The sequence below is a fragment of the Aureobasidium melanogenum genome, assembly GCF_000721775.1.
Source record: "Aureobasidium melanogenum CBS 110374 unplaced genomic scaffold scaffold_19, whole genome shotgun sequence".
NCBI classification, from domain to species: domain Eukaryota; kingdom Fungi; phylum Ascomycota; class Dothideomycetes; order Dothideales; family Saccotheciaceae; genus Aureobasidium; species Aureobasidium melanogenum.
The window spans coordinates 222,128-246,520 of record NW_024470071.1 but is presented as its reverse complement, the minus strand read 5'-3'; the positions used below and the strand labels follow the sequence as shown (position 1 = coordinate 246,520).

At 50.5% G+C, this 24,393-nt stretch overlaps 4 protein-coding genes across 4 annotated transcripts; 2 read left to right on the top strand and 2 right to left on the bottom strand.

Moving 5' to 3' along the window:
* Positions 1-479: 479 nt before the first annotated feature.
* M437DRAFT_14402 (uncharacterized protein) lies at positions 480-1,292 on the top strand (the record flags this gene model as incomplete). Its single annotated transcript, XM_041018761.1, has 1 exon — positions 480-1,292. A coding segment is annotated over one exon (813 nt), but the record flags the coding sequence as incomplete, so codon positions are not given.
* A 2,372-nt stretch (positions 1,293-3,664) lies between these two features.
* On the bottom strand, positions 3,665-15,717 carry M437DRAFT_54308 (uncharacterized protein; the record flags this gene model as incomplete). The annotated part of the gene is made up of 9 exons (XM_041022668.1): positions 3,665-3,759; positions 3,815-4,159; positions 4,213-7,464; positions 7,570-8,088; positions 8,212-12,138; positions 12,199-12,916; positions 13,013-13,444; positions 13,505-15,616; positions 15,670-15,717. 9 exons carry the CDS (start codon positions 15,715-15,717, stop codon positions 3,665-3,667), a joined length of 11,448 nt encoding a protein of 3,815 aa, XP_040877561.1.
* A 917-nt stretch (positions 15,718-16,634) lies between these two features.
* Positions 16,635-18,127, bottom strand: M437DRAFT_54044 (bifunctional 6-phosphofructo-2-kinase/fructose-2,6-bisphosphate 2-phosphatase; the record flags this gene model as incomplete). Its single annotated transcript, XM_041022624.1, has 3 exons — positions 16,635-17,294; positions 17,350-17,936; positions 17,989-18,127. The coding sequence occupies 3 exons, from the start codon at positions 18,125-18,127 to the stop codon at positions 16,635-16,637; spliced, it is 1,386 nt and encodes a 461-aa protein (XP_040877560.1).
* Positions 18,128-19,924: 1,797 nt separating this feature from the next.
* M437DRAFT_68080 (uncharacterized protein) lies at positions 19,925-21,139 on the top strand (the record flags this gene model as incomplete). Its single annotated transcript, XM_041025051.1, has 2 exons — positions 19,925-20,166; positions 20,227-21,139. The coding sequence occupies 2 exons, from the start codon at positions 19,925-19,927 to the stop codon at positions 21,137-21,139; spliced, it is 1,155 nt and encodes a 384-aa protein (XP_040877559.1).
* Positions 21,140-24,393: the final 3,254 nt, after the last annotated feature.

Genomic DNA, 24,393 nt, shown 5'->3' with positions numbered 1-24,393 from the left:
GTTGATGGGTTTACAAGGGCCATGGTTCCCGGTCCTCAGGTCGTCACGACTTTGTCGAGCGCATCCTGACTCCTACTTGTAAAAGCTTCTCCCCCCTTCGAGTACACGAATCTCTGCGGCGCCAGTGTGTCAGAAGGGCCAGTGTGTCAGGTCGTGTTCTGTTGATCCATTTGGAGGCTTTGACATCTAGGCGGGTGGCCCCTACCCCTTCCCTTCGGTGGTGTGCCCAAGTATAGAAAAGGCACTGGCATCCTTCACGCGCGTCATCGGCCACTTGTCGTCGACTACTGCGTACCCTTTCGCCGCCCCTCTCTGGACCTGCTGACTTGGTTGGATGTTTACGACAGCCTCTGTGGCGATGAGCGGCTAGATCAGCCAACACGTTTCTTTCAACATTGTCGTCTCAGTATATTATCGTCGACGCCCGCGTCATGCTGGCACTCATGCCCGTGGATACAATGTCGCTTAGCATACTACCTTCGCATCCTCCCGTCTCGAGGCCAACTGTTCCTACCAAGCGACCAAAACTTACTCTAAACACATCTTCCTTGCCTTCGACCTTTGGCAAGAGCACGACTGGACTCAGGCTGGATGCACCCTCAATAGCCTCTCCCACAGCTAGAAACACCTTTAGCAATGCCTATGGATCACAACATGTCATGAGCCCCGAGGCCATGACCCCTCATCAGGATGCACGACCAAAGTCTCGACTGTGTCTGGACACGTCGGTAGCACCTACTCATCAACAACCTGCACGTTCTTCTTCTACCGACAGCTGCATGTCAGCCACTTCTGCCACCTCGGCTTCGACCGACTCTTCTATCTCTTCTATATCCACCACAGACTCCTTTGACAAGCCCATTCCCTACCGTCTGCCTTTCAATCATCGCTCTATCCTGACCAACGGCCCCCATGGCTGCATCCGCCGTCGCAAATCATTCTCGAGTACTCGACCTATGTTTCCCTCTCCCAAGAAGGTCTCTTTCCGCGCACCCCTGACCGAAGACATCCGCAACGAAATCTACACTCTGGCTCAGTCTGATGTTGAGTCCGCCTCGTCCTCCACATCTACTCTAGAGTCATTACCTTCAGGCAACGGACCCTATGTTGAGCAACAGCAAAGGCATAAAAGAGCAGCAGCCCTGCCAATCAGAACACCTACATCACCCGCGTGTGGAGACAAACGCGACTCTTCAGAAGACGAATCAGATAGTGATATCTGCCCTTCGACACCTGTCACAAGGAGGACTAAGAAACCTCGAGAATGGGTATGGACCCTGGGACCAATCAACCAAATCACACCACCACCCTCGTCAAGCCCTGTCGACGACCATAGTCAGTTATGACCCTTGACGTCCTCCTTTATGCATTGAGGTGAGAGGTACAACAATCTCACCCTCATCACGACCTAGCTACGAAGACCGAAACATGCTTTTTGAAATGCATCAGCGATGGGGCACGGCTCTTTTCATTGGGGTTCTTTGAGAGTTCGAAAACTACTCTACATGGCGTTTTCTCTATCTTCATTCTCCGATATCTTTCGACTTCTCTTCTATTATTTCTACCTTTCTTCCTCTTCTACTCTTCTGCTTCTCGAGCATCGATACCCCATTTATGTTTGCTCGCTTTTTTCTATATCCTCTTTTTCTTTTTCAACATTTCTACCATACGATTATTTTCGCTTCTTGCCTTTTATGTATTGCTGTCATGGTAGACATTGCAGAATACAACATTACCGTCATCGCCGTGCTTGTGAGAATCCCTAATCGAGGTGCCTTGTTATCGTGGTTGGGGATTATCAGATCCAACAATCGTCTCCAGTTACCATGATCTTCAGACCCTTGCGATCTAGACTCCGTATGCAGTGTAACGTAACCCAGCAATCCATCTTTTGTAACCCAGCTTCTGTTCTATTCTTTTCCATTTCTTATGCATGAAGACGTTTTCTGTCTCTTGGTCCACGGAAAATGCCATGTCACTTTTGTTCGCTCTTAGCGATGTCTACCTCCGAGGTAGCTGCGAAGTATCTGCCGCGGTTTTGTTGCTAGCTCTTGCATGACCTTACGAATACGTGAGAACTAAAAGCGAAGATACAAAGTACAAGCATACGAAGCTGGTCTTTGGTGCGAGAGTGAGGTCCATAAACTTTCGGTGACTTTTGTTCTAATGCGCGAACAAAGTGCAGCTTCAGACGGGAAACGGCAACAAAACGGGAATGCTCGCGACAGAATTGACACACAGCTTTCTAGACTCGTATCGTTCGAACAACAACAAAATAGCATGGATCCTGATCTTCTTTTTTTGGAAGAGATCAATTCTAAGTGCTGACCCAGAATTGATCTAGAAACTCGGGTTTACTCATGCTGAAAGAAAAACACCATCGAGGAATGACGAGCAGGGTCACCACAAACTCATTGCCTTGGGGGTTTTCTAGTACTTACTTACCCTGTCCTCTTGCTCGTACTACGAACTACATCGCACCTTCCCAATCTCATCCTCTCGCTTCCACTCCTATCCTACACCTCAAGCTCTCTGCAAGACATGATGTCAAATCCTCCAACTAGATCACGTCGAAATACAAAAGACTAAAACTGCCGGGTTTGGCTCTTGGTTCTTCGTTTCTATGGTTCGTTCTACGCAGCCGTTATGTCGGCAAATCCGCCGGCTTCGTATGGAAGGGTGAGAACGGCTGAGAGAAAGCAATGATTTGTAGTATGAGAGGAGGATGCGAAAGCGAAGAAACGAAAATAAAAAAAGAAAGACACCGATATATTCTCCTAGTGTGGTGTTTGTTTCAAGAGAAAGATCGATCAGCTCGGCAGATGGGAATAGGCAATGTCATTTGTGTAGAGAGTGGTCGAAGGTGAAGGTAAATCGCTATACTTGACAGACGTCATGTACCACGCCGTGGTGTTAGTTCGATAAATACAAAAAAGCAGGCTTTATGTACCTAGAAAGCAGGTTTGGGCATTCTTCATCATTTTCACAAGGCCAAAACATCTTTATCACGTTGTCATCACCTAGCACCGGAAGATCCGTGAGAACAACATCCTTCCCGTGTGCCAAAGTATGTAACTCGTGTAGCTGTACAACGCACGATACTAACGAGAATCAGAACAGTGTCCACTGAGAAGCGACAGATATAGTCTCTGTCTGGACCTGTCTGTATTTTCAGAAAAGACTGTGCCTTTTTATAGCGTATATTCTGCTCTCTCCGTAGATGAAGGACGTCGTATTCAATTGGGAGTTAAGACTTTGGCACACGGGGAGGGCGTAAAGTGAAAACGAATTTGCTGTATCAATAGGAAGATGGAAACAAAGCTAGAATGAAGCTACTGCAATTTTATGTTTTATTTTCTCTGTCAAGAATACCAGCGACCATCGACTTCTGATGAACGAAAAAGACCCAAGTCCAAGACCTGCACGTCACTGTCCTTGGTTCCTTCCGTCCTTCCATCTCGGACCCAGGTAAAAGATCAGAGTCAAAGCAAGAAGCAGACGATAGCTTTCAGGGGGAAAGACGACCATAGAAGAAAAAGAAACTCCTCCCCTTTGCGCGACGCAGAAAAAAGAAGAGCAAGACACAAAAACGCCTTTGAAATGCGATTGAATCATGAACGTATGAGGTTGTTTTTGTCGAGAACGGCAATGCGATGCAGGTTGTTTAGGCAAAGCCAAAGTACTCGCTTCCTTGCGTCATGGCAGTGTACAACTGGTGTCTCAACTGCTCATAGGTCTCGTATTCAGGAAGATCGAGTTCTGCAACCGGTAGTCAGTATACTATTCTTGTAGGTTACGATTGGGCAAAACTTACGATTGAAGCAAGTATGACTGCTAGGCAAACGGTCCTTGCTGCCGTAATCACGATGAATGTTGAATTTGGTGAAGCCATTCATACCCTCGAGCTCCTTGAAGCCGTTGAGTGGAACCTTGGAGGTACCAGTAACGAATTGCAGCAGCTTGGCCTTCTCTTCCTTGTCGAAGCTGCGGACAGCGCGCCAGAACCATTGAATTTGTGGTGAGGTTTGCTGGTAGTTGTGGTACTCAGTGTTGTTCTTCCAGTCATCGACGTCAATGTCAGGAAGACCCGAGATGAGAAGTTCGAGTTCTTGTTCATTGAATATTGAGACAAGTTCAGCGGGGATGATCTCGTGGAAGCCTGTATTTGGTCAGTATGAATTGGTGAAGAATGGATTGGTGGATGTGACTTACCCTTCAAGAAATGTTCAAGCTGCGCCTCGACTGACTTGATCAGACGATGCTCAACAACCAGACGCACGTATTCTTGCTTATTCTCCTCGGTAACGGGAATGTCACGACCGTTCTCTATCAGGTCAACAATCTCAGTCTCTCCGAATCTGTCAACTTCGACCGAGAAAGTCTCAAAGGTAATATCAGTGATGTCGTTCTCAAGAATCCAGCAGAGTGACTTGTAGTAATCGAGATCCAGTGTTTCCATGTCCTTGAGTGAAACTGGCTTGCCAAGGATACGTCTGTAGACGGCTCTGCTGAAGTGGCAATCCAAAACGCGGCCCTCGTACATAGCCTTTCCGATGATGCGGCCAACAAATTTGAAGAAAGTAAGATGTTCGTCGTTGATGCCACTCATGGGATTAGGATGGAAAGTGGTCCTGTCGGAGGCAACAGGATTGAAGAGAGCATAGTCAGGGTTGAACATCTGTCTGGAAAGAGCTGCGAACCACTCTCTGGTAACACCGCCAGCGTCGACACCCTCTTCGCCGTGGAAGCGAATGTTGAGCTTGCCATACTTGATCTCATTAGCTGTCTTGAAGTACAAGTTCTTGAAAGAGTCCAGGAAGATCTGGTCACGACGGATGTTGAGCTGAACTGAGGGATGAGCAATGCGATCCTCAGAGTTGCGGGTGTGCATTCTACGAGTGAAGTAGTTGCGCTTGTTGTCAAACTCGAGAACCTTGGAGTTCTTAGCCAGCACATCGAATGTACCGTTGAGGAGCTTGGGGTTGTTGCGGACAAGATCATTGAGAATCTTGCGATGTTCCTCAGTAAAGGAGAAGAAGAGCTTCTCAATGCGTGAGTCTGGTTGAGGGGTACTACCTGGCAGCTCTTGTGAAGCAGCAAGGTTGACCTCCTTGGAAGTGGTGTTCTTGCAGACAACCATGAACGACTCAATCAACGGTTGAAGGATGGTAGCCACGTTGTTCATGCTGCCACGTTCACGGATGGCAGTCAGACAGTCACTCAAATTAGACCAGAGCTTAGCAAACGTCGAAGTCTCGTAGAGCGTCGAGAGCAGATCTTGGCGGGCCTTTGAAGGTAGAGCCTCACTTGAGGTGGATGCTTGTCTGTCGTGAGATCCAGAACGCTTGGGGTCGAAGAGGTAGTCAAGTGCCAGCAAAACACGCAACAGCTTGCTCTGGTGCGAGCTTGCGGGAGAAAAGTTGGCCAAAGCGATGCCTTGAATATCAGTGCTAGTCTTAGCATTCTGAATCTGAGGAGCCAACTGCTGAAGGTCAACAAGAACGGCATCACCCAAATCTTGAGCACGGTGAACCAGCTCCTTGCCGAAAGTATCCTTGGCACCAGGGATGGCCGAAAGATGATTGATGATATCTAGTGTACTCTGGAAGGTCTTTGCATTGCACTCGCGCGCAGCAATGATGTTGACGACCAAGCGGAGGTTCTCTTCCGGCACTTCAGGAGGGGTGAGGTCTCTATGCTTCTTCTTCTCGTCCGTCTTTGTGGCAGGCTCTTGCGCCTTGTCGGCCTCAGCGGGAGCGTCAGCGGCGGTTGCAGCTTCGCCCTCAGTCATGGGCACATCGGTAGCTGCACTGGCAGCAGTCTCAGCAGCCTTCTCTTTTTCCTTCTCAGCATCCTTTGCCTTTCTCAGGAGGATCTTCAAAGGCTCAGTGACGCGGATAAGGAGAGAAGCCAAGCCTTCCATCACAGATGAGTTCTCGATGATTGACTTGCGGTCAAGAAGAGTAAGCAGTGCATTGAGGGGATACTTGGCAGCCTTGCTCTCCTTGCCCTTGCCCTTCTTCGATGACTTGGCTCTCTGACTGATGCTAGTCTCATGCTCAGAAAGGAAGAACGAACTGACACGAGGGTTCTCGTTGGCCAGATGAGTCAAGGTTGAAAGGCATTGCTGGATGATCATCAGGGGAGAGATATCTGTGCCAGGCGATGCAAATTGAGAGCTGGTAAGACTGCGCTTAAGAGGCTGTGGTGTCTTTTGTCCAGACATCTGCTTGGCACGAAGAGTGAGGTGTGCAAAGCTCTTCTCCAAAGCATTGGCATCGGCGCTTCCATCCTGTAGAATGGAAAGAAGCACACTGATGACCTCGGCGCGGTTTTGGGTATTCTTGCAAATATCTGACAAGATTGCCTGCATTGTGGTTCGTGCGCTGTCCTGCATGGCGACGAACATCAATCTCAGGAGAGTGGCCACGCCGGATTTGTCGAGCATCTGAATTACAGGTCTGCGCACGCGCTGCTCCTCAGGTTCAGGAGCTTCCTGTTCATCCTGAGCACGATCGGCTTCGCGTCGTTCACGACCAGCATTGCGATGACGTTGGAGGTTGCCCAGGAGTGTGCGAGCTTCAGCTTGGAACTCGGCAGGGAAGCCGGCAAGCGTCCCATCGTCGGCGTCCATGAGGACTTGCTGACGAAGAGCCGGGTTCAAGGTTGCGAAGAAGTCTGCCATATCCATATCACCGGCTTGAGGAGCAGCATTGCCGCTGGCAGCTGCTCTGCGGCGCTGTTCATCACGTTCACGTCGGCGACGATCAGCTGCTTCAGAAGCAAGCAGTTCGGCTTGGATGTCCGGCGGCAGCGCATCGAGGAATTCGCGGTTGATCTCACTGGATCTGCTTGGCTGCCCAGTAGTGGTCTCTTGGGTTCTCTCCTGCGAACGTTGCTCCTGGAATTGTTGCATAATGACCTCCTCGCGCATATCATCGGGAAGTGCGTCAAGATATTCCAGATCAATACCGAGGTGTGTGATATCGATCTCTCTACCGCGGATGTTGGTCATGACTCTAGGTGCGGCTTCTGCGGCATCTTCTGCAGGCTGTTCAACGCCTTCCATGCTCTCGGTGCCTTCTGTGGTCTCACCACGCTCGGCAGCCTCACGAGCACGTGCTGCAGCCTCTTCGGCTTCCTTAGCTTCACGCTCTTCCTTCTCACGCTGTTCACGAGCTTCACGCTCACGGCGCTCTTCTTCTTCCTTCTGGCGCTGTTCTTCACGAGCCTTCTCTTCGGCGGCTCTGCGCTCAGCATCAGCCTTGTCTTTTTGGCGCTTGGCCTCCATAGCAGGGGGTACAAGAAGACGCAAAAGGGAGTCGACAAGCTTCATAGCTCTCTCGAGATGTTGATGACCGAACAACAAGCGAGCCTCCTCTTGCCAACGAAGGGTAGTAAGCGTAGGTGTGAACGATACTGCTGCAACAGGGTCGGTAGAAGAAGCTCTACCACTTGATGGTGCTTCACGACCAGTAAGACCTCTGGTAATACGCTGGAGGGCGCGAATATCAGGTAGTCCAAATCTGCCGGGACCGCCAGTGATGTGGAAGACAGCAGGCGGCATACCACCAGCAAGAGCAGCGGGTGGGAAGCCAAGACCACCAGAGCCATCAACGACGCTGATTCTAGCTCCCGAAGGGCCAACCATCTGAATAAGATCACTGACGAACGAGAGTCCATCTTGGCCACCAGGTCTAGGGCGATGTGAGTGAAGCCAGTCGTGCATGTCACCAGGACGAGGCGGAGCACCCAGACCTGAGTTGCGGTCTGTTCTTTGAAGAAGAGGGTTGGTGCCATCTTGATCGCCACTACCTGCAGCACCACGATGAGAGCGAGGGAGTCCAAGAGGGGGATCTTCCATGGTGTAAAAGGGACCTCCAGGGCGGCGCCATCCATGGTGTGAAGGCATAGCAGCCGTCTCCCATCCCCACTCCATTTCGTCGTTCTCAGGGTCGTCATGTTCGGGTTCGTAGCCGAGGACTTCTTCATCTTCGTCTTCCTCATTGTCTTCATCGTCTTCGGCCATCTCATCCTCAAAGTATTGCTCGGGACCGCCCATATCAAGGGTCATGACCGGATCATCGCCTTCCATCTGGTCCATGACGTCCGAACGGTCATCCTCGAGGACAACGGCACCACCGAATGGACCGCCGTGGGCAGGAACCAGAGCATCCATAGGGAGAGCACCATGGTGGTAAGGGTCGTCACCGTCATCGTCGTCATCCCAATCTTCCTCATCCTCGTCGACATCATCTTCATCGTCATCTTCTTCCATACTAGCGTTCTCGTCATCGCCAGTAATCTCGTCGATAATTTCAATGTCGTCGCCTTCGTCTGAATCGGCTTCGTCCATATCGGAGTCGTCATCATCATCGCCGCTCTCGTCTTCATCCATGTCGACTTCGACATCAATGTCACCGGGAAGACCTTCAATGGGTCCCATGTCGTCGATGTCGTCGTCTTCATCGCTGACAACGTCTCCTTCGTGCATGCCAGGACCACCTTCTTCATATTCATCGTAGTCCATTTCCTCGCCATACTCATCGCCTTCATAGTACTCTTCGGCTTCGTCTGAACCGGACTCGTCCTCATCGTCGTCACTGTTTGCAGCTTCGAACATACCGAGGGTAGAGTTACGGAACAAGTCTGGAGTCTCTTCACGCTCATTGTCGTCGTCAGAGACAGAGGTGGCGGAAGAGATCTCGTCATCTTCGGTAGTGCCAGGAGCAGAGACGTCTCCAGAGATACTCAAAGTGACACCGATATCGGTTAGCAACTTGAGTGGTCGAAGAATGTACTTGACTGCTCGCTTGGCCCCAGGGAAATTGAGGTCGAGTTCGGCGATAGAAGATGTCAAAGCTGTGATAAAGTTCTTCTCGTACATGAAACGTCCAAGCTGCTTCTGAGAAACAGTCACCATCTCAAGCAAGGAGTGGTTGATGCCAGATTGTTGTTTACCAGTCAACATGCGGTAGAAGAGGTTGCTCAGGCTAAGTAGACGTGCGTACTTCTGATCTAGGGGTTCGGAAGATGCCATGGCATCCTTGTATGCTTTGAGAGCATGTTCCAGGACAAACTTGCGAACATAGGCAAGATCAGACTCTTCGTCGCTGGCGGAGATCTTCAAACTGATAGCACGCTCGTTGGTCTTTGAGCAGAGGGACACAATAGTGTTGATTGCCCAGTTCGCGGTAGCAGCCTGCTTCTTCGAAGGAGTATCCTCGGGATGGGTCAAAGATGCAAGCGGAATCAAGCTAGTGAGGAAGTAGTTCAGGAGACCTGAACGAGGCTTGGAAGGGGTGGATGCTTGGTACTCGGCCTTGCGTGAGAAGTTGATAAACTCGATCTTGGTCCTGTTGTATGAGCCAAGGAGTTCTACCAAGCAGTGCAGAATGAAGCAGCGGTAAGCAAAGATAGGGTGCTGCTCAGCCTTGAAAACTGGCTTGTTGTCAGCCTGCTTAGCCTCGGATTCAGTGGATGGAGCGGGCGCAGGCTCAGCCACTGGAGTAGGAGTTGAGTCAGACATCTCGACGTCTGAAGGAGTAGCAACAGCAGGAGCCTCAGAAGAAGCAGGCTTGGGAGGCTGCACTTCCTTGTCCTCGACGTCCTTGTAGGAAGAGAGCTCTTTGAGCAAGAACTGTATGACGCCATCAGGATTCTCAATCGACGGAGGCTTAAGATCACCGGTCTTGGTACGCTCAATGGTAGGTCTCTCGGTGGTAGCGCTCGTCTCACCCTCGGTAGGCTTCTCTGACTCCTTAGTTTCAACAGGCTTGTCCACCTTCTTCAGCATAAGGGGCTGTGCACCGCCAGGACGGCTCTGGTCCCATCTCGAGAGTTGTACTTTCTCATTTGTGACTTCGACGAAAATCTCAGGACTGCGCAGTGCCAGATGGTACAGAGTCCTCGTGTAGAGCGTCGTGTCGTAGCTCCTAGCCATACCCTTGCTCTCAAATGTAGATTGAATCTCGGTACGCATGATCTGACGAATGGTCTCGTCATCTTCGATAATGTGACGGAGCAAGATGAGGAATGTGCTTTGGAGACGTTCACCTGCAATGCCAGCAAGTTGTTTCATCATAACAAAGAGTCTGGAGATCGACAGCTTCTCGCCGAGCTTCTTTGCAAGAGCGCGACGGCGGGTCAAAATCACGAGTGTGCGGGTGACCGAGAGCGCAAGGGTCTCATCCTTGCCGATCTTGGGTAGAATCTCAACAAGAGCGTCGAAGATGGTGGCCTTTTTCTCATCAGAAACGATTGGAGGCTTGAGTTCAGCAATGTCTTGCTCCTTGTATGGCTCCTCAAAGGGTGGTGGTGTCCAATGGATTTGCTGAGGTTTCTCATCCTCGGCTAGAACGCGTTCGATTATGAGAAGCACGTTGCTGACCCAAGGCGACGTCTCTTCCGGCTTCTGTCCTTGGAACATCTTGATGAAGCCGCCAAACTGTTCAAAGCTGTCCGTCAAGGTATCAAGACATGCATTGAAGAATTCGCGGTCTTGAATGACCAGTGCAAGCAGATGAGCGTATGATGCAATCTTCTTGCCCTCGAGAGGAGTGTCCTCGTCTGGTGTGAGAGACATGAGGGAGTTAACCAAAGTCTCGCCAATTTCTACTTTCGATGACTGTTCATGGCCGGCCTTGATGGTAGCAGCTGTAATAAGGTCCGCAAGCTCAAAAGTGACGTCTGTATGGGTATTGAGAACGTCGAGGCACCTGTCGATAAGTCCCTCTCTGATGCTCTTGCGCTTGTCATCGAGGTCATCGATAGTGACAAAGCTCTCTTCTGTCACAACATCAGCAGGTCTCTGGGCCTCGTCTGAAGGCCGCCTGTGAACTGGAAGAGCACGCATCAGTTCTTCTCCGCCGCCAAGAGCGTTCGAGAGGACTTCCGCAAGGCCACTATTAAGCACATCTGGAGGTAAAACCAAACGACGATTACCGTTGCCCAGAAGTAGATCAGCCTCTGATCGATCGCCATCAGTGTCTTGCGTGCTTGAGCCGGCTTCGTCTGCATCCTGCATCTCGACGGAGGGCACACTGCCAGATGCAGCTGGTTGGTCTGCGGTGTCGTTAGAGGCTTCCTGAACGGGTTGCTCAGCCTCCGGAAGAGGGAAAACAGGTATGTGGCTATCCGGATTGTCCCGCCGTAACACATAGTATTCCTTGGCCGCGTTGACATTGTTGTTGCAGCGGTACAATGCCTCGGAAAGAAGCTCTTCATCCTCGAAGCCTTCCGCCGTGAGAACGTCCTTCGACTCTGGACGAATCTTGAACTTGCGAGGTTCGGCAGCTCTACGACGTTTCAGATTCTCACTACGTTTCACAGCCTGTGACTCGCCATCGCCTTCGAGTATGAGTTTGAGTAGATCTATGATCGACTTGACGCTGTGCGCAGGCAGGGCCTCCATGACAGATGACTTCCAGATCTCACTGATCTGAGGAAGGACAGCGTTGCGGAGCTCGACCACGAACTGCGCACCCAAGAAGAAGTCGCTCTTTTGACGATCACGGACAGCCATGACACTAGTTTGCTGAGCATCGATGATGTTCTTGGAGTGACTGATCTTGTTGTAGAACTCCAGGATCTTGTCAACACCAGCGAGTGCTAGAGCATGAATGCGCTTGGATGATGTGATCCGGTCGGAAGTGGATGTGTCCTGGGAAGCTTCCTTGTGTTGTTCAATGAGCTTGCCGAATTGCTGTAGACGGGTTTCGAGTTGCTTAAACCCTCCCTGTTGATAGAAAGCAAGCAGCACCAAGGAAAAGACCTCACGGTGTGTGCCACCAGTGCGAGTCGTCTTTCGCTCGTCAACTAGAGTTTGCAGCGTCGAGGTGAGAACAACAATGTCGTATGCAACACGGTCAACTTCTGACAGAGCAGATGGCTGGCGCGTTGCAATGTGGTTGATCAAGGCACGCGCCAGGTGCTCAGCCATCTTGCTTGCATTCTGCTTCTGGTAGTCACTGAGAATGGTGCGCGAAGAGTGCTTCCACAACAGTGATTTGCCAATAGCCTGGAAGAAAGAAAGAATGCCAGTGGATACTTGATTGAAAAGCGACGCAAGGATCTGGCAGTTCTTGAATTGTGCAGTGTTACGTGCCTCGATCTTCTTAGCTTCGTTGTCCTGTTGTCCTTGTGATGCTGCTGTAGACTCGGCATTGTTGGACGGCGAGTTGCTAGATGTAGAAAGACCCATGACATTGTCGGCCTCACTATGGTCGAAACTCATGCCAGAGATATGAATTTGCTTTTTCCAGTCTTCGGGCATGTTATTGCGCATCGTGATGGCCTCCCAGACGCATGAAGAATACAGTTGACCCAAATCGTCGATCAAGTCAGTGTAGATATCTGTAAGGTTGACCTGGCCAAAGAAGTGATGAGGCACAGTACGGCCAGCATGGTAGACGTGCATAGAGAAAACCTGAGAGAAAACGTGACATAGGAACTGAGCCTGCACCATTGCCTTAGCAGTGTATGTTGCGTTTGAGACTGCAAGGTCATTCTGAGAGCTTGAGTCGGTGGTCTGCTCGGTGAGGTCTTTGAAGTAGGTCTTGCCAGGCTCATGCTCGGCCAGTGGCCTCAGCTGGAAATAAGCTAGTTGTGTACGTCGAGCAAGAGAAGGAAGAATGAGATGAGCCTTGTGCTCAACCAGTTGTTGAAGAACTCTAATGAGCTCCTGCTGGGCAAGAGTCTCATGGAAGTTGTATGGGTTGCAAGCAGCAGTGGCCATGTCCAGCAAGATCTCAGCACCTGCCGCCTCACAGAAAGCTGTTGCCATGCTGTGATTACTCAAGAAGCCACCGAGGAATCTGCAAACCATGGCGATAAAGTCCGAGCTAGACTGACCACCACCACGGCCTTTGACAAGGGTATCGCTCTCAAGCTCAGGCTCTGTAATTGCCGATGTGTCCTCGGCGCGACCGTAGAAATTGGTGTCATCGGCATCAAAAGCGTTCTCGACTTGTGTATCAGACATGCCGCGCAAAGCATCACGTCCTCCTGCTACGTGCAACTCTTTGTCGCCAGGCAGCCACAATTTGGCACCGACACCCTTATTCTCCGCGCGACGTTGACAGATAGCCATGACATTGCGAACCATGCCGACGACGGCATTGGATGTTCTTTCCTTGAGTTGAGGATGATGGCGGACCAGCTCATCGAACGCGGTACCGATGTACTGAGGAACCTCAGCGTCTTCCTCCATAGCCTTGACATGCTCGGGGCTCTCAAAGATCTCAAGGAACTTCTCCAAAGCTTGGGACGCCTGGAACATGCGCATGCCATTCTCGTTGAGACAAATGGCACCGAACGCTGTAGGGATTTCACGCATGGTCTCTCCGACAGGCAAAATGCCCGATGCCTTGGATGTCTCTCCGGAAGGGGCGTTCTTGCTTGGGACCTGCGGTACAGTGGGCTTTTGGGCCATTTCTTCGTCAGGCTTGTCCTCAGATATCTCCGTATCTTCGTTCTCAGCATTCTCGACGATCACATCAGAGACAGTGATCGACTGCTGAGTAACAGCTTCGAGGAAGCCCTTGCTCAATCCTGCTTCAGCAATGACCTGGTAACTGGTGGGCTCATTGTGGATGAAGCTGCTGAGGATGTTCATAGCTCCGCTCCATACATTCGAACCAAAGGTAGGCGCATTATCGAAGATGATGCGAAGCGCACCAAGAAGTTGAGGCGAGTCGACAAAATTACGTAGCAGGCGATCGTCCGTGCCAACATTGTGATGATACATGTGAGCGACAAACTTCAGAAGCTGGCGCAGAGTCTGCTGTGAGTTGAAAGGGATTTGAAAATCGGTAATCTTGGTCTTGTACTCAGCAGGTAAACCTTGTTGTTTTTGAGCAGCCTCGAGCGAACGTTGGACTTCGAAAGCAGTAAGATCAGCGAGGACGTCCAAGCCTTTGGCGTTAACAATGGCCTGGAATGCATCTCTGACCCCATTGTGGATGAAGCTATCGAAGAAGCCAAGCGCAATAGGGAAGTAAATCTCTGCTTGCTTTGTGCGCAGATTAAGGATATCGACCAGAATGCCAACAAAGCCAGCAGCCACGAGGACGTCCGCGTTACGTTGTGGGTGAGGTGCTGCTGGAGTGAGAGTCATGACCAGATCAAAGACATCCTTGCACCATTCGTGGTCTTGGCCAGAGGCTTCTTCATCACCAAGAGTAGCAAGAATCTTTCTGAGAACATAGAAGAGGACGCCATGGCTGACAGTGATGTTGAGAGCATTGGCGATCTCAGTGGTCTTGGATTTGCATTTGGCCAGAGCCTCGAGAGCTTGAATAACAATCACCATCATCTCACGAGAAATCTCTTCCTGATCAGAGCTGGGAGGCTGAAGCATATCTGTAAGTTGCTGAGCCAGTTGAGTTCGACGAGGCTCCTCAGAATCTGGCTGACCGATGCGTTGATGGAAGGTAGTTTCGCCGTAGACATATGACAAGTTGGAGATGGCCAGAATCCTGATAGCGACCAGATCATGAACAGCTGCCTTGGATGTTTGGAATGCAGAAGCCACACGAACTCTTTGAAGCAGATCAAACTGGTTGTCTTCAGGTACCTTTGCGACGTTCTCCTCCATGACCTTCCAAGGCTCGGCTTTAGAGATTTGAGCCGAAGAAAGCTCGAAGATCTTAGGCCCGCTTGAAGGGTTCTCCAATTGCTGCGGTCGTACTGGTGTTTCGGGGGCGTCTGTATTGGTGCCGATACGTTCACTGCGAGCTGAGCCGGGGCCTAGGTTTGACGTACGGCGGACAGGAGTAGGTGTGACTGGGGGCATGGGCGAACCAGGTGTGTTAGGGGCTCGAGCCTCGACAGATGATGCAGGTGCAGATGCATCAGTCTTGTCGTAGTAGGTCAAGTGTACGCTGGAAAGCTCTTCCTTGTATGACAGTGGAACATCCTTGGCCTTGACCAAAGACTCAATATCGGAGGTATTGACACCAGGCTTGATAACATCCTCCTTCTCCTTGTTCTTGGACGGAGTTTGGCCGAAGATGGGTGTAGCCACGGGCTTCTTGGGAAAAGGATTGGCGAGTTTCTGGATGCGGTCTAGGTTGATGCTGTAATGGCCAGCTAGTAGAGCGTTGAGTGAGTGTGGCGATGCAACGCGCATTCGCGATGTGTGGTATCTTTGGGCCAGGCGCAAACTAACACGGAGAGTGATCTTGAGCAGGCTGAGAGAGACAGTGTTGAGTAGGTGGTTGAGATGTGCGCTGCTAGCATACAGACTGCGATTGCCACAACGTTCAAGCAGGACACGAGTAAAGTTGAGGATGCTCTCTACGAGCTCGCGATCTCCATCTGCTGAATATCCGCATGCCTCGAGCTCTTGCACCGACACCTCGGTCACTGAACCATCCTCAGCGTCGCCCTTCTGTAATAGCCGTAGCTCGAATGGCTGTGTCTGTGGGCCCTTGTCCAAAGCATACACGGTAGTGAAACCCTCAAGAATGCGGTCGAAGCGATTTAACGGAGCGATCCAGTGATATAGGTCGCCTCTGGGGAACGGCCAATTGTGTGGGAATGAAGCGATGTGTTCGGGCACCTTGTGCAGAGGTAGCTCGACCAAAGTCTTGATGAAATTGGTAATGTAAGGAGACTGCGGCAAAGGTCAGTAGGAACAGCTAAGAGAACGGGAAAGGTTGAACTCACGATAGTCGCCTCATGACGCTCGGTGGCGGTCTTCTTGATCCTCCCCATGGCGTGCCGAGACACGAGCGCAAGTCCTGCGCTTCACCAGATTATGTGCTGTGTCTGTGTATGGTTGCGACTGATCCGATGCTCGGAGAATGTTGCTGAGGCGGCAAAGGACCAGAAGAAGTGAAGGTGGGCGGGTAAGCGTGAGTTGATGTCAAACGAGTAATGCAAACAGATGCGCGGGCAGCTGCAGATGGAAGGGCGTGAAGAAGAAACGTCACGTCGGCTACAATTTGCTCGGTCAGATGCGGCTCGACTGGAATCTCGCTGGTGGAAGCGTCGTGGATTTTATCGACGGTGCAGTTGGGTGATGATTCGTGTGGAGGGGAATTGTCAGATCCTTCGGCGGGTGCAGCGCTTCAGAGATCCTGTTGTGTTGCGGAATTCACGATGAGCGTGAGTGAAACTTTCGAAGGTCCAAAGTGCCTTCCTTGTCCGTCTGAATGGAGCTTCAACTTGATACCATCATTCGGCCGCGGGAATCGCCGCTGCTGTCAACCTGTCACGGGCCAACCACGTCAGATTCTTAATTTATTCCAATATCAGACCAAGCAGCTCATTCTTCGTGGAAGGACGATTTAAACAAAACAGTACTATTTGGTATACTTCTGTCTTGCATCACTCTCCAGAGATTTCATACGCTTTCAGCCTCTGCAAAAATTGTCGACTGGCATCGAATAAATCTAATCATAAAGCAGTGGATCCTGCAAACGTCTACAACAGTACTTAAATGCACGCTGACCATACGGGACAAGGCAGTTGTCATTTGTTTATGCTATACGAATACAATGAGTGTCCAGGCATCAGACTTCTATGCGTTGTCTGTCTTGTCCACGCTGTGCTGTCTCTGTTTGCGGAAAGAAGAGCCGGTGCCTGCATTCACCTCCGCCTCCGCAACGCCATTTCCGCCTCAAAGTCGTCTATTTGGGGGGCTTTCCATTCGCTTCGACATCGACCGTCCCTTCACCAGGAGCAGGAGTTTCATGCTGGGCCTTTGATCCCTTGCCACGCCAGGTGCTCACTGCAGGAATCTTGGCTGAGTATCTCTCCTCCTGTGTGCCGTATGCTCTGGGCGAAAGCTTGATCAGCGTGTGTAGAGGAACCTCCATCCAAGGACTCTTCGCCTGATCAACGCCCATGAAGTAAGCGTAGATACATCTCAGCACTGCTTGGTGAGTTACAATGAGAATGTTCTCGCTGCGTTCCAGTTCCATGATGATAGGCTCGAGACGAATGACCACATCTCTGTAGCTCTCACCACCCAAGTAGCGGTAGTTGTACTTGTCGTCATCACGAGCCTTAAAATCTTCTGGAAACCGTTCTGCAATCTCTGCATATGTCAAGCTGTCGCAAACACCAGAATCTAGTTCGTCCAGTGCCTTCCATGAAAGCTTCTCGAAAGGTAGGTATCTCGAGGTTTGAATGGTTCTCTTCAGTGTCGAGGTCCAAACTGTGAGCTGAAGGTCTCCAGCAGATTGCCTTACCATTTCTGGTAGTTTCTTGGCATACATCTGTCCTCTTTCGCTAATGTTGGCATCGCCACCGATTTTGCCTGACAGATTGTACTCGGATTCACCGTGCTGCAAAGGTTAGCATGATTGCAGCGTAAACGGGTCATGGTATGAAGCAACTCACTCGTGACAGCCAAATGGACCGCGGTTTAATGTGCAAGTTCATCAGATAGTAGACCACTCTGGACTGGAGGTAGTCCTGAATCTTGTTGATAATAACTTGGTGTCCAACGTCGATCAACTTGCAGTATGTGAGGTCGGCCTCGTCCTCGTCTAATGTCTCGTACACCTTCTCATAGTTCCTGATTCTCTTCAAAAAGTCTTGTGCAGCAACCTCGGGATCCTGGCCTACGTAGTCGGGCGATGTGGTCTTGACCTCCTTGATGTTGGACATGACGAGTTCTTCGTCATCACATTTTGACTCCACAAACATGGTCTGTATGTTGGCGGCGACGCAGCGATCTTGTATCCAGCGTCTTCTTGCTTTCGTCGAGTTGGTGGCATCGAGAATTGCAACAAGACCCTCGCCATTGTCGAACCATCTAATCATGTCTGTAACAGCAGCTTCGGCAGCAGCTTTACGCATTCTTTCGCCCTCTGCATTGCTTGTGTCGAAGAATTCGGCGGAGGGATTGGGAGTGGTGGTGCGGCGGTATTGGCCTACGTTGAAGGTCTTTGCGTCGACTGAGAGCCAGCGAAGGTAGCGGACGACTGCGAAGAGGTTAGTGTGATGAGTTACATGAGTTGTTTCTGGTTACAATACCTTTTTGTGCTATCAGACTCTTTCCTCTGGCGGGCAGACCAACCATAACAACACAAATCCTGGTTTCGGGAGCCTGGACGCCGCTACCATTAGTCTTCCTGTTTGGACGCATCATCTGTCCTTCAGACACTTTGCGCATCTCGGGCTTGTACTGCTGAGTCGTCTCCGGGGGGATCTGATCCAGAGCCATGGTTGACGAATTGGAGAAGGTTTATCAATAGAGAGATATGTGGGAGGGAGAATCCAGCAGTCAATGGTTTGTCGTGATGATGTTTCGAGTCAGCGGCTTGCAGCAGCTTGAAAGCGAGCAGATAGACTGGTTGTTGTTCGTTGAGGGAGGATAAGATGAGAGAAACAAGAGGACAGTAAGCGGTTTCTGACTCTAGGAGAAAGCTGCGAACTTTTGCAGCAGCTACAGTTCCGCGCGTGACGAGACCGCTAGATTGGTAGTTTCCGTAATAATAGATGGAGATGGCGGGGTTGTTCTTCTCCCCCGCGCCGATTTGCTCCGCGGTTTGCAATAGCTATACGCAATCGAGTGGCATTCGAGAAACAATAACAACGTCCAACGTGGCGTGAGGTGGAATGCAGTTGGAGAGTGTGACTTTTGGGACAGACCAAACACCAGATGTTGCCCCTCAAGGGTCAGGAGAGGAGAAATTAAGGCCGTCATCTAGGTGCGAGTGCATGACGCCAATACGGCCAACCTCGGGTCTTCTCGGCGACGTCTCGACAGCGGTTGATTTGTTCCTTGACTCCCTTTCTGTCCAGTCTCCAGAGCGCAGATTCGTCCTCGGTTGCAGCAGACGGTACCCAAAAACGGCACGTGTCCATGTTTGAAGGGAAAAAACGACTGACCGTAAATTCACTTGCTTTCAACGTGCTTGCACGAGGTCGTGTGCCTGCCATGACTCCCCTCATCCTCACGCTTGCTGTCTCCGAGATTCTGGCCGTTGAAAGGCACGCAGACTGATTCTGTTCAGATGAAACTCAGAGCTTTCTTGCAGTGGTGATGTTGCAAGATTCATTTCGCAGCATTGAGCTCTTTTTATCTCAACAAAGAGCCCATCAGAATGACATTCCAAGCGATAACGCCGATAAGAGTGGTTGGGTAAGCTTGTGGGACGGCACCAAGTCTGTATAACCTACCGTAGCACCCTGACGACTTTCCATAATCACTCTGAAGCGAGTCGATAGACAACCGTCCGTGGCAACGAAGGCGGACCTTATCAGTAGCAATGTCAGAATTCAACATACTGGCCCAGCACGATCGATTTCCAAAGCACTTGAGCTCTGCATTATCTCTGCAGATTCTAGCACTGCACACTCGCCTTCGTCACGAACAAGTCATAACTCACACACACGTGTGTTGGAGGCGAAGATAGTCCCTCAGAGTATCCTGCATTTGAACCGGGTCTTGGGAAGAACAGGTATCATGCGCAACAAGATACGGTAGTCCAACAGAAAAGAGCTGTCAAATGGTTTGTTTTGTGCTAGCAGGGAAGCATCGCAGCTATTCACAAACTCTCAACAATCAGCGAGGGTGTTCTGTTGTTTACCGAGGTGATATTATAGATTGGTACTTCTTTTGGCTGACAAATTGTTCGCAGCAACTTCATCCAACCAGGGCAGGCTCGAGGCAGCTTTTGGAGCTGAAATGTTGGAGCGTATTCCCACTCAACAAATCTCTGTCAAACAACAGGCCTGAACACACATGTCCTCGAACAAGGAAGTAACGAATCATTCGAAAGCCGAATCACGACACAAGAGGAAAGCACGCATGGCGACGCTGCCTCGTCGAATCTCAGGATGTGCGATCGCTTCGTAATCCTGGCCACTCATCCTATTTCCTAAGCAGCCATCGACACAAAGTATTCATACAGCCAGCATATTCATACCGCCAACAGGATACAAGACCGTCTCATTTTGATACAGGATGGGCGGCAACACTTCGAGACCTTCAAGGCAAGCTGTGCCTACGGATAGCAGGAGTATACAATTAGATGCCCTTCACCGGAATACACAGCCAGACGAACCACACTACATGACCGCATCTGGTATACCCGTGGTCCCCAGAACGCAGCCAATTCCTGTTGTCGCTCCCGATCCTGCACTGCAAGAATTTAGGGCGGCGTATGTTGAGTCCACCAGTGGTCGCCAAAGTGAGATGGGGAGCATGTAAGTCATCTTACTATTGCTACATATTAGCGTTGATACAGATGCTGATCATCACTCTAGAGCCTCTCAAGTGACTCCGTTAGCGCCACATTCTACCTGGTTCATGCGCCTCGTTGAGAATCATTACTCCAGGAGTCTCATTGATCAACTCATCTTGGAGACCAACCCACAATGCCGGTTAAATCGCTTGAAGCGTCTGCGCAAGATCTACACGAGCCCTGTTATCCGACTATCTGCAGCGAACAGACAACGCGTCAAAGTCATCGATGCTCAAATCGAGGAACTTGAATTCCTGATGACAAACGATGATGGCAAACCTTTCGCACGCTATCGTAGCAACGACGACGAAGACCCTTCACCACCATCTACTCAGGTCAGCGGGAGTGTGGAAGAGCGTCCCATTCCCATGATTGCTCAGCTCGCCGATCAACAAGCCTCCGAGTCGTCAGACCCCGGTTCTGGAGTCCGCATGATCCCGTACAATAGACCACTGAGACGATACCTGCAGGAAAGTCCACGCTTGCCTCCTCGTAATGCAACCAGCTCCTCTCATATACGCTCTGGCAGTGAAAGGCTGCCAGGTGGCAGCTCAATCGAGAGTCGAGATTGGACAGAGCCCAGGAGATACCCACGAGGTAGCAACCATCTATCGCGTGTATCAGAAGAAGCATCGACTGGACCATCCAAAGTGAGGTCTTCAAAACCTGGTCGATCAGCGCCACCTCCCTCTGTCGGACCTGCAGTTGTTCTCGAACGCGACCCTTACAACTCAAACCTCCTGGTGCCTGTGGAGCCTTCATTGAGATCAAAATCACGCTCGTACGCTTCCCAGGATCCATCTAGACATTCGAGAACTACAGGAAGAGTGTCGCACAAGACAGCAAGTAAATACTCAGAACAGATTGATGTGAGACCAGAGTCGAGGGATCCGCGTTTTGTGTCGCCAGGATTCGGTGGGGTAAGAGGATGGTGATAGTGGTTATTGCAGATTGGAGCAGCTTCTGGCAGCTATTAGTCACAGCAATCCTACATAGCTACCCTTCAATGCGGCTGTTCTTCGTGTCCCGAGTTTCCCTTGCTTGCCTGCAGCACTGCAGAGTCTTGTTGCAGATTAGAGTTTGTCCAGAGAGAACGTGTGAGGTAGTCTCTGTGTGATCGATTTTTGTTTCACAAATACATTCTTGCATCGTTATAGTGTACTTACATCGCAGAGGGCATGCACGAGAGAAGAAGAGTAAATGAAGTAAATCATCGAATATGACCAGCTACCTGTCGAAACTGCTGCAAAAGAATGATCCAGCGTCGTTCCGCGGCCTGCAATCTTCCAACTTCAAAATATGGTAGATATCTTCTTTCTTCTCGCCTGTCCGCTTCTCCGCCTTCCGACCGACGGTCCTCTCGATCTTGAAACCAGAGAACGAAGAAACCTTGTTCGCGATGTTGACTTCGTCGCTGTAGTAAGTTGGAATCTCTTCCCAATACCTTTCTTCTCTCACTCCCTGCCATCAGCACCTCCCCGCCTAACCTCTGTTTCTTCCAGCACCGCTAGCCATTCTAGCCAAGAACTTCTCCAACTCTCCTCCCTTCCTGAGCAATTCAACGTCAGCTCTGAGTCCGTGTGGGTACTCTGCAGTAACCTTGTCTGGTGTTTGGTCAAGCATAGCAGTCAAGTTTCCATCTTCTGCATATACCTTGGGCGCACAAGTATCGCAAAACTTTGCTCCACAGTTCTTGTCGCAGGAATAGGTAGCTGGTGCCGGACATAATGAGCACCAATTGTTCAACTCGGCTTTGGTGCACTGCTTGTTCGTAGCTCTTGCGACTGCGTCCGAAGTGTCAAAGACCGTGGAGATGTCCAACGGCATCACATCATGGACCTTGCACATCAACACCTTGAGATATTTAGTCGTGCACACCAAGCACACCTTCGTACTCTCTGGCCTTCTCTGCATCGTCTGTTTTCTTCCAGCAGCCACCGCATCAGCCAATTCCCTGTTGCCCTGTCCAAAATCGTAAATCTTTATGCTGCGAGGGGAACCAGTGCCGATGATTGCGTAGGAGGGACAAGAGCACAGGGAACAGGAATCGGAGGGGCAGTTGAAAGAGATGGGATAGGAGAGTTTTGTCACCAGGGGTTTTGCGACGCGTTGCACCATTTGGGTGATTGTGAGGGTGGGTTGGGGGGAGAGGGAGGTGGTTGTGGTCTTTTTCTTCGCTTTGGATGGGGATTTATTGGTGGGTTTTGAGGCTCTTGATTCTGGTTGGCGATTGCGAAGTGATTCGGCAAGTGTTCCCAGGGTGGTGGAGAGATGTGGGAGCGCGTTGGACCTTTCCCTCATGCGTTGGGCAAATTGTATGTCGGATTCGTCGGGACTGTCTCTGATCCTGGTAGCGGTCTTCTTGATGGGTCTCGAGGCTTTTGACAAGGGATGTGTAGGTTGAGTGTCAGATTCATTGTCAGTAATGTCGGTGATCTTGGGTCTCTTGAATTGTCTGGCATGTCTGGTCGGTTTGTTTTTCTTCTTGCGCTTTCTGCTCTTCTTGGATTCTGACTCGTCTGAGGATGACTCCTCATCGAATGGATTCTTGTCTCTGATAAGAGGGTCAGTCTTGTTGAACGGGACTGTATTGCTGAATCTGCCTATCAAGTCAATGTTGTCAGAGATTAGACCGAGACTTATGGCATAGTCTTGTGCTTCTTCATCGCCGATTGTGTTCTCGTCATCATCTCGATCTTCCCGGCTAACTTGTTGTGTCGACAGGAAGTATTTGCGGTCGTCTGTGTAGTCTCCTGATTTGTCGGTATCTGGGATCTGATTACCGAAGTGAACGTAGCCATCTTTTCTGGGACCGGGACGTAGGTTGTGCTCTCGAATTATGCAATGTGAACAAGGGGATTCGACTTCGCAATTGCAAAGCTGCTCCTGTTCGACCGTTTCTAGCACAGGCTGATCAGTATCAGGCTGAGCGATATCACTGGATGTCTCCTCGAGGTTAAAGTAATCTGCGGAGAAATCCTTAGCTTCAGCTCCTTGTGAGTATTTTTCGGCTGAGCTGAACAGTTCTTCCATGTCTTCGTGTTGCGTAGCACTGATCTTGTGTGGTAGCTGTGAGTTGGTTGATGATGTCGTGTGAGAGTAACTTGAAGACGTGTTGCTGGGGTGCCGGCTTATATCAGGCTTCGCATCGCCATCGTAACTGGGTGATGAACTCGAGGCCTCTCGCTGAGCACCAAGCACTGCCTCTATCTCAATGTCTTTGTTGATATCGGGCTCAGCGTCTTCCTCTGCATTGCTTGTTTCGAAAGTGAATGGTCCAGTGTTCAAAGTCCAAGCTTGATCCATCAAGCTCTGAGATTGCATTGAGATGCCAGTCATACCATCTTCAAAAAACTCCTCGAATCCTTTAGGCGTCTCGGTTTCTGCAATCGAGTCGACCTTCGTAGTCTTAGGAGGCTCTGGAGAAGGCAGAACTTGCTTGCCATCTGGACCACCGAATAAGGAACCTTGAGGTTTGGGTGGTAAGATTTTTCCTTCTTCTTCGTTCTCTGCTGACTCAGGAGTCGTGGCTGTTGAATTGTTGTCCACGACGACTGGCTCTGGAGCCATAACCTTCTCGCAATCGGAAGAAGTGTGTTCGTCTTGCGTGCCTGACACAGTATCATCTTCCATCTTGTCTTCTTCTCTTTCTGAGGCTCGACTCTCTCCAGACGAGTCATATGTGACATGCAATCTTGTTACTTGTGCAGTCATGTCATCAGACTGACTAGCACCGTAGATCGGCTCAGGGGTATGAAGAGGCGCATCTACCGGACTGACATTTTTGGTAGCAATTTGCTGGTGGTCAGAACCACCTTGTGCATGAGTGACTTCTTCAGCGGGTGTGTTGGGATCATGATCATGCGAAAAAGCGTTCTTGACTTTGCCACCAGGTTTGCCAACAACATCCAGATCCATAGAATCAGTAGCCTCGGTGTTGGACAATTTGGGCTCTTGATCTGGAGAACTCTCAATGCTGGACTCGGTCTTCGTAGCTTCCGCCTCTTCTACTTCGGCCACCTGAGGCTTGGAGCTTTCAACCTCGTTTTCTGTGGAGATCTTTGTGCTCTGAGTGACAGTGGCTCTCGCATCCGTACCGCCGCCATTGTCCTTTTCTGTACCGTCTTCCGAAGTCGTATCGTGGGCGGGCGTCGGCGTGATATGACTGAGTTCTGGATCTTTCGGTGGT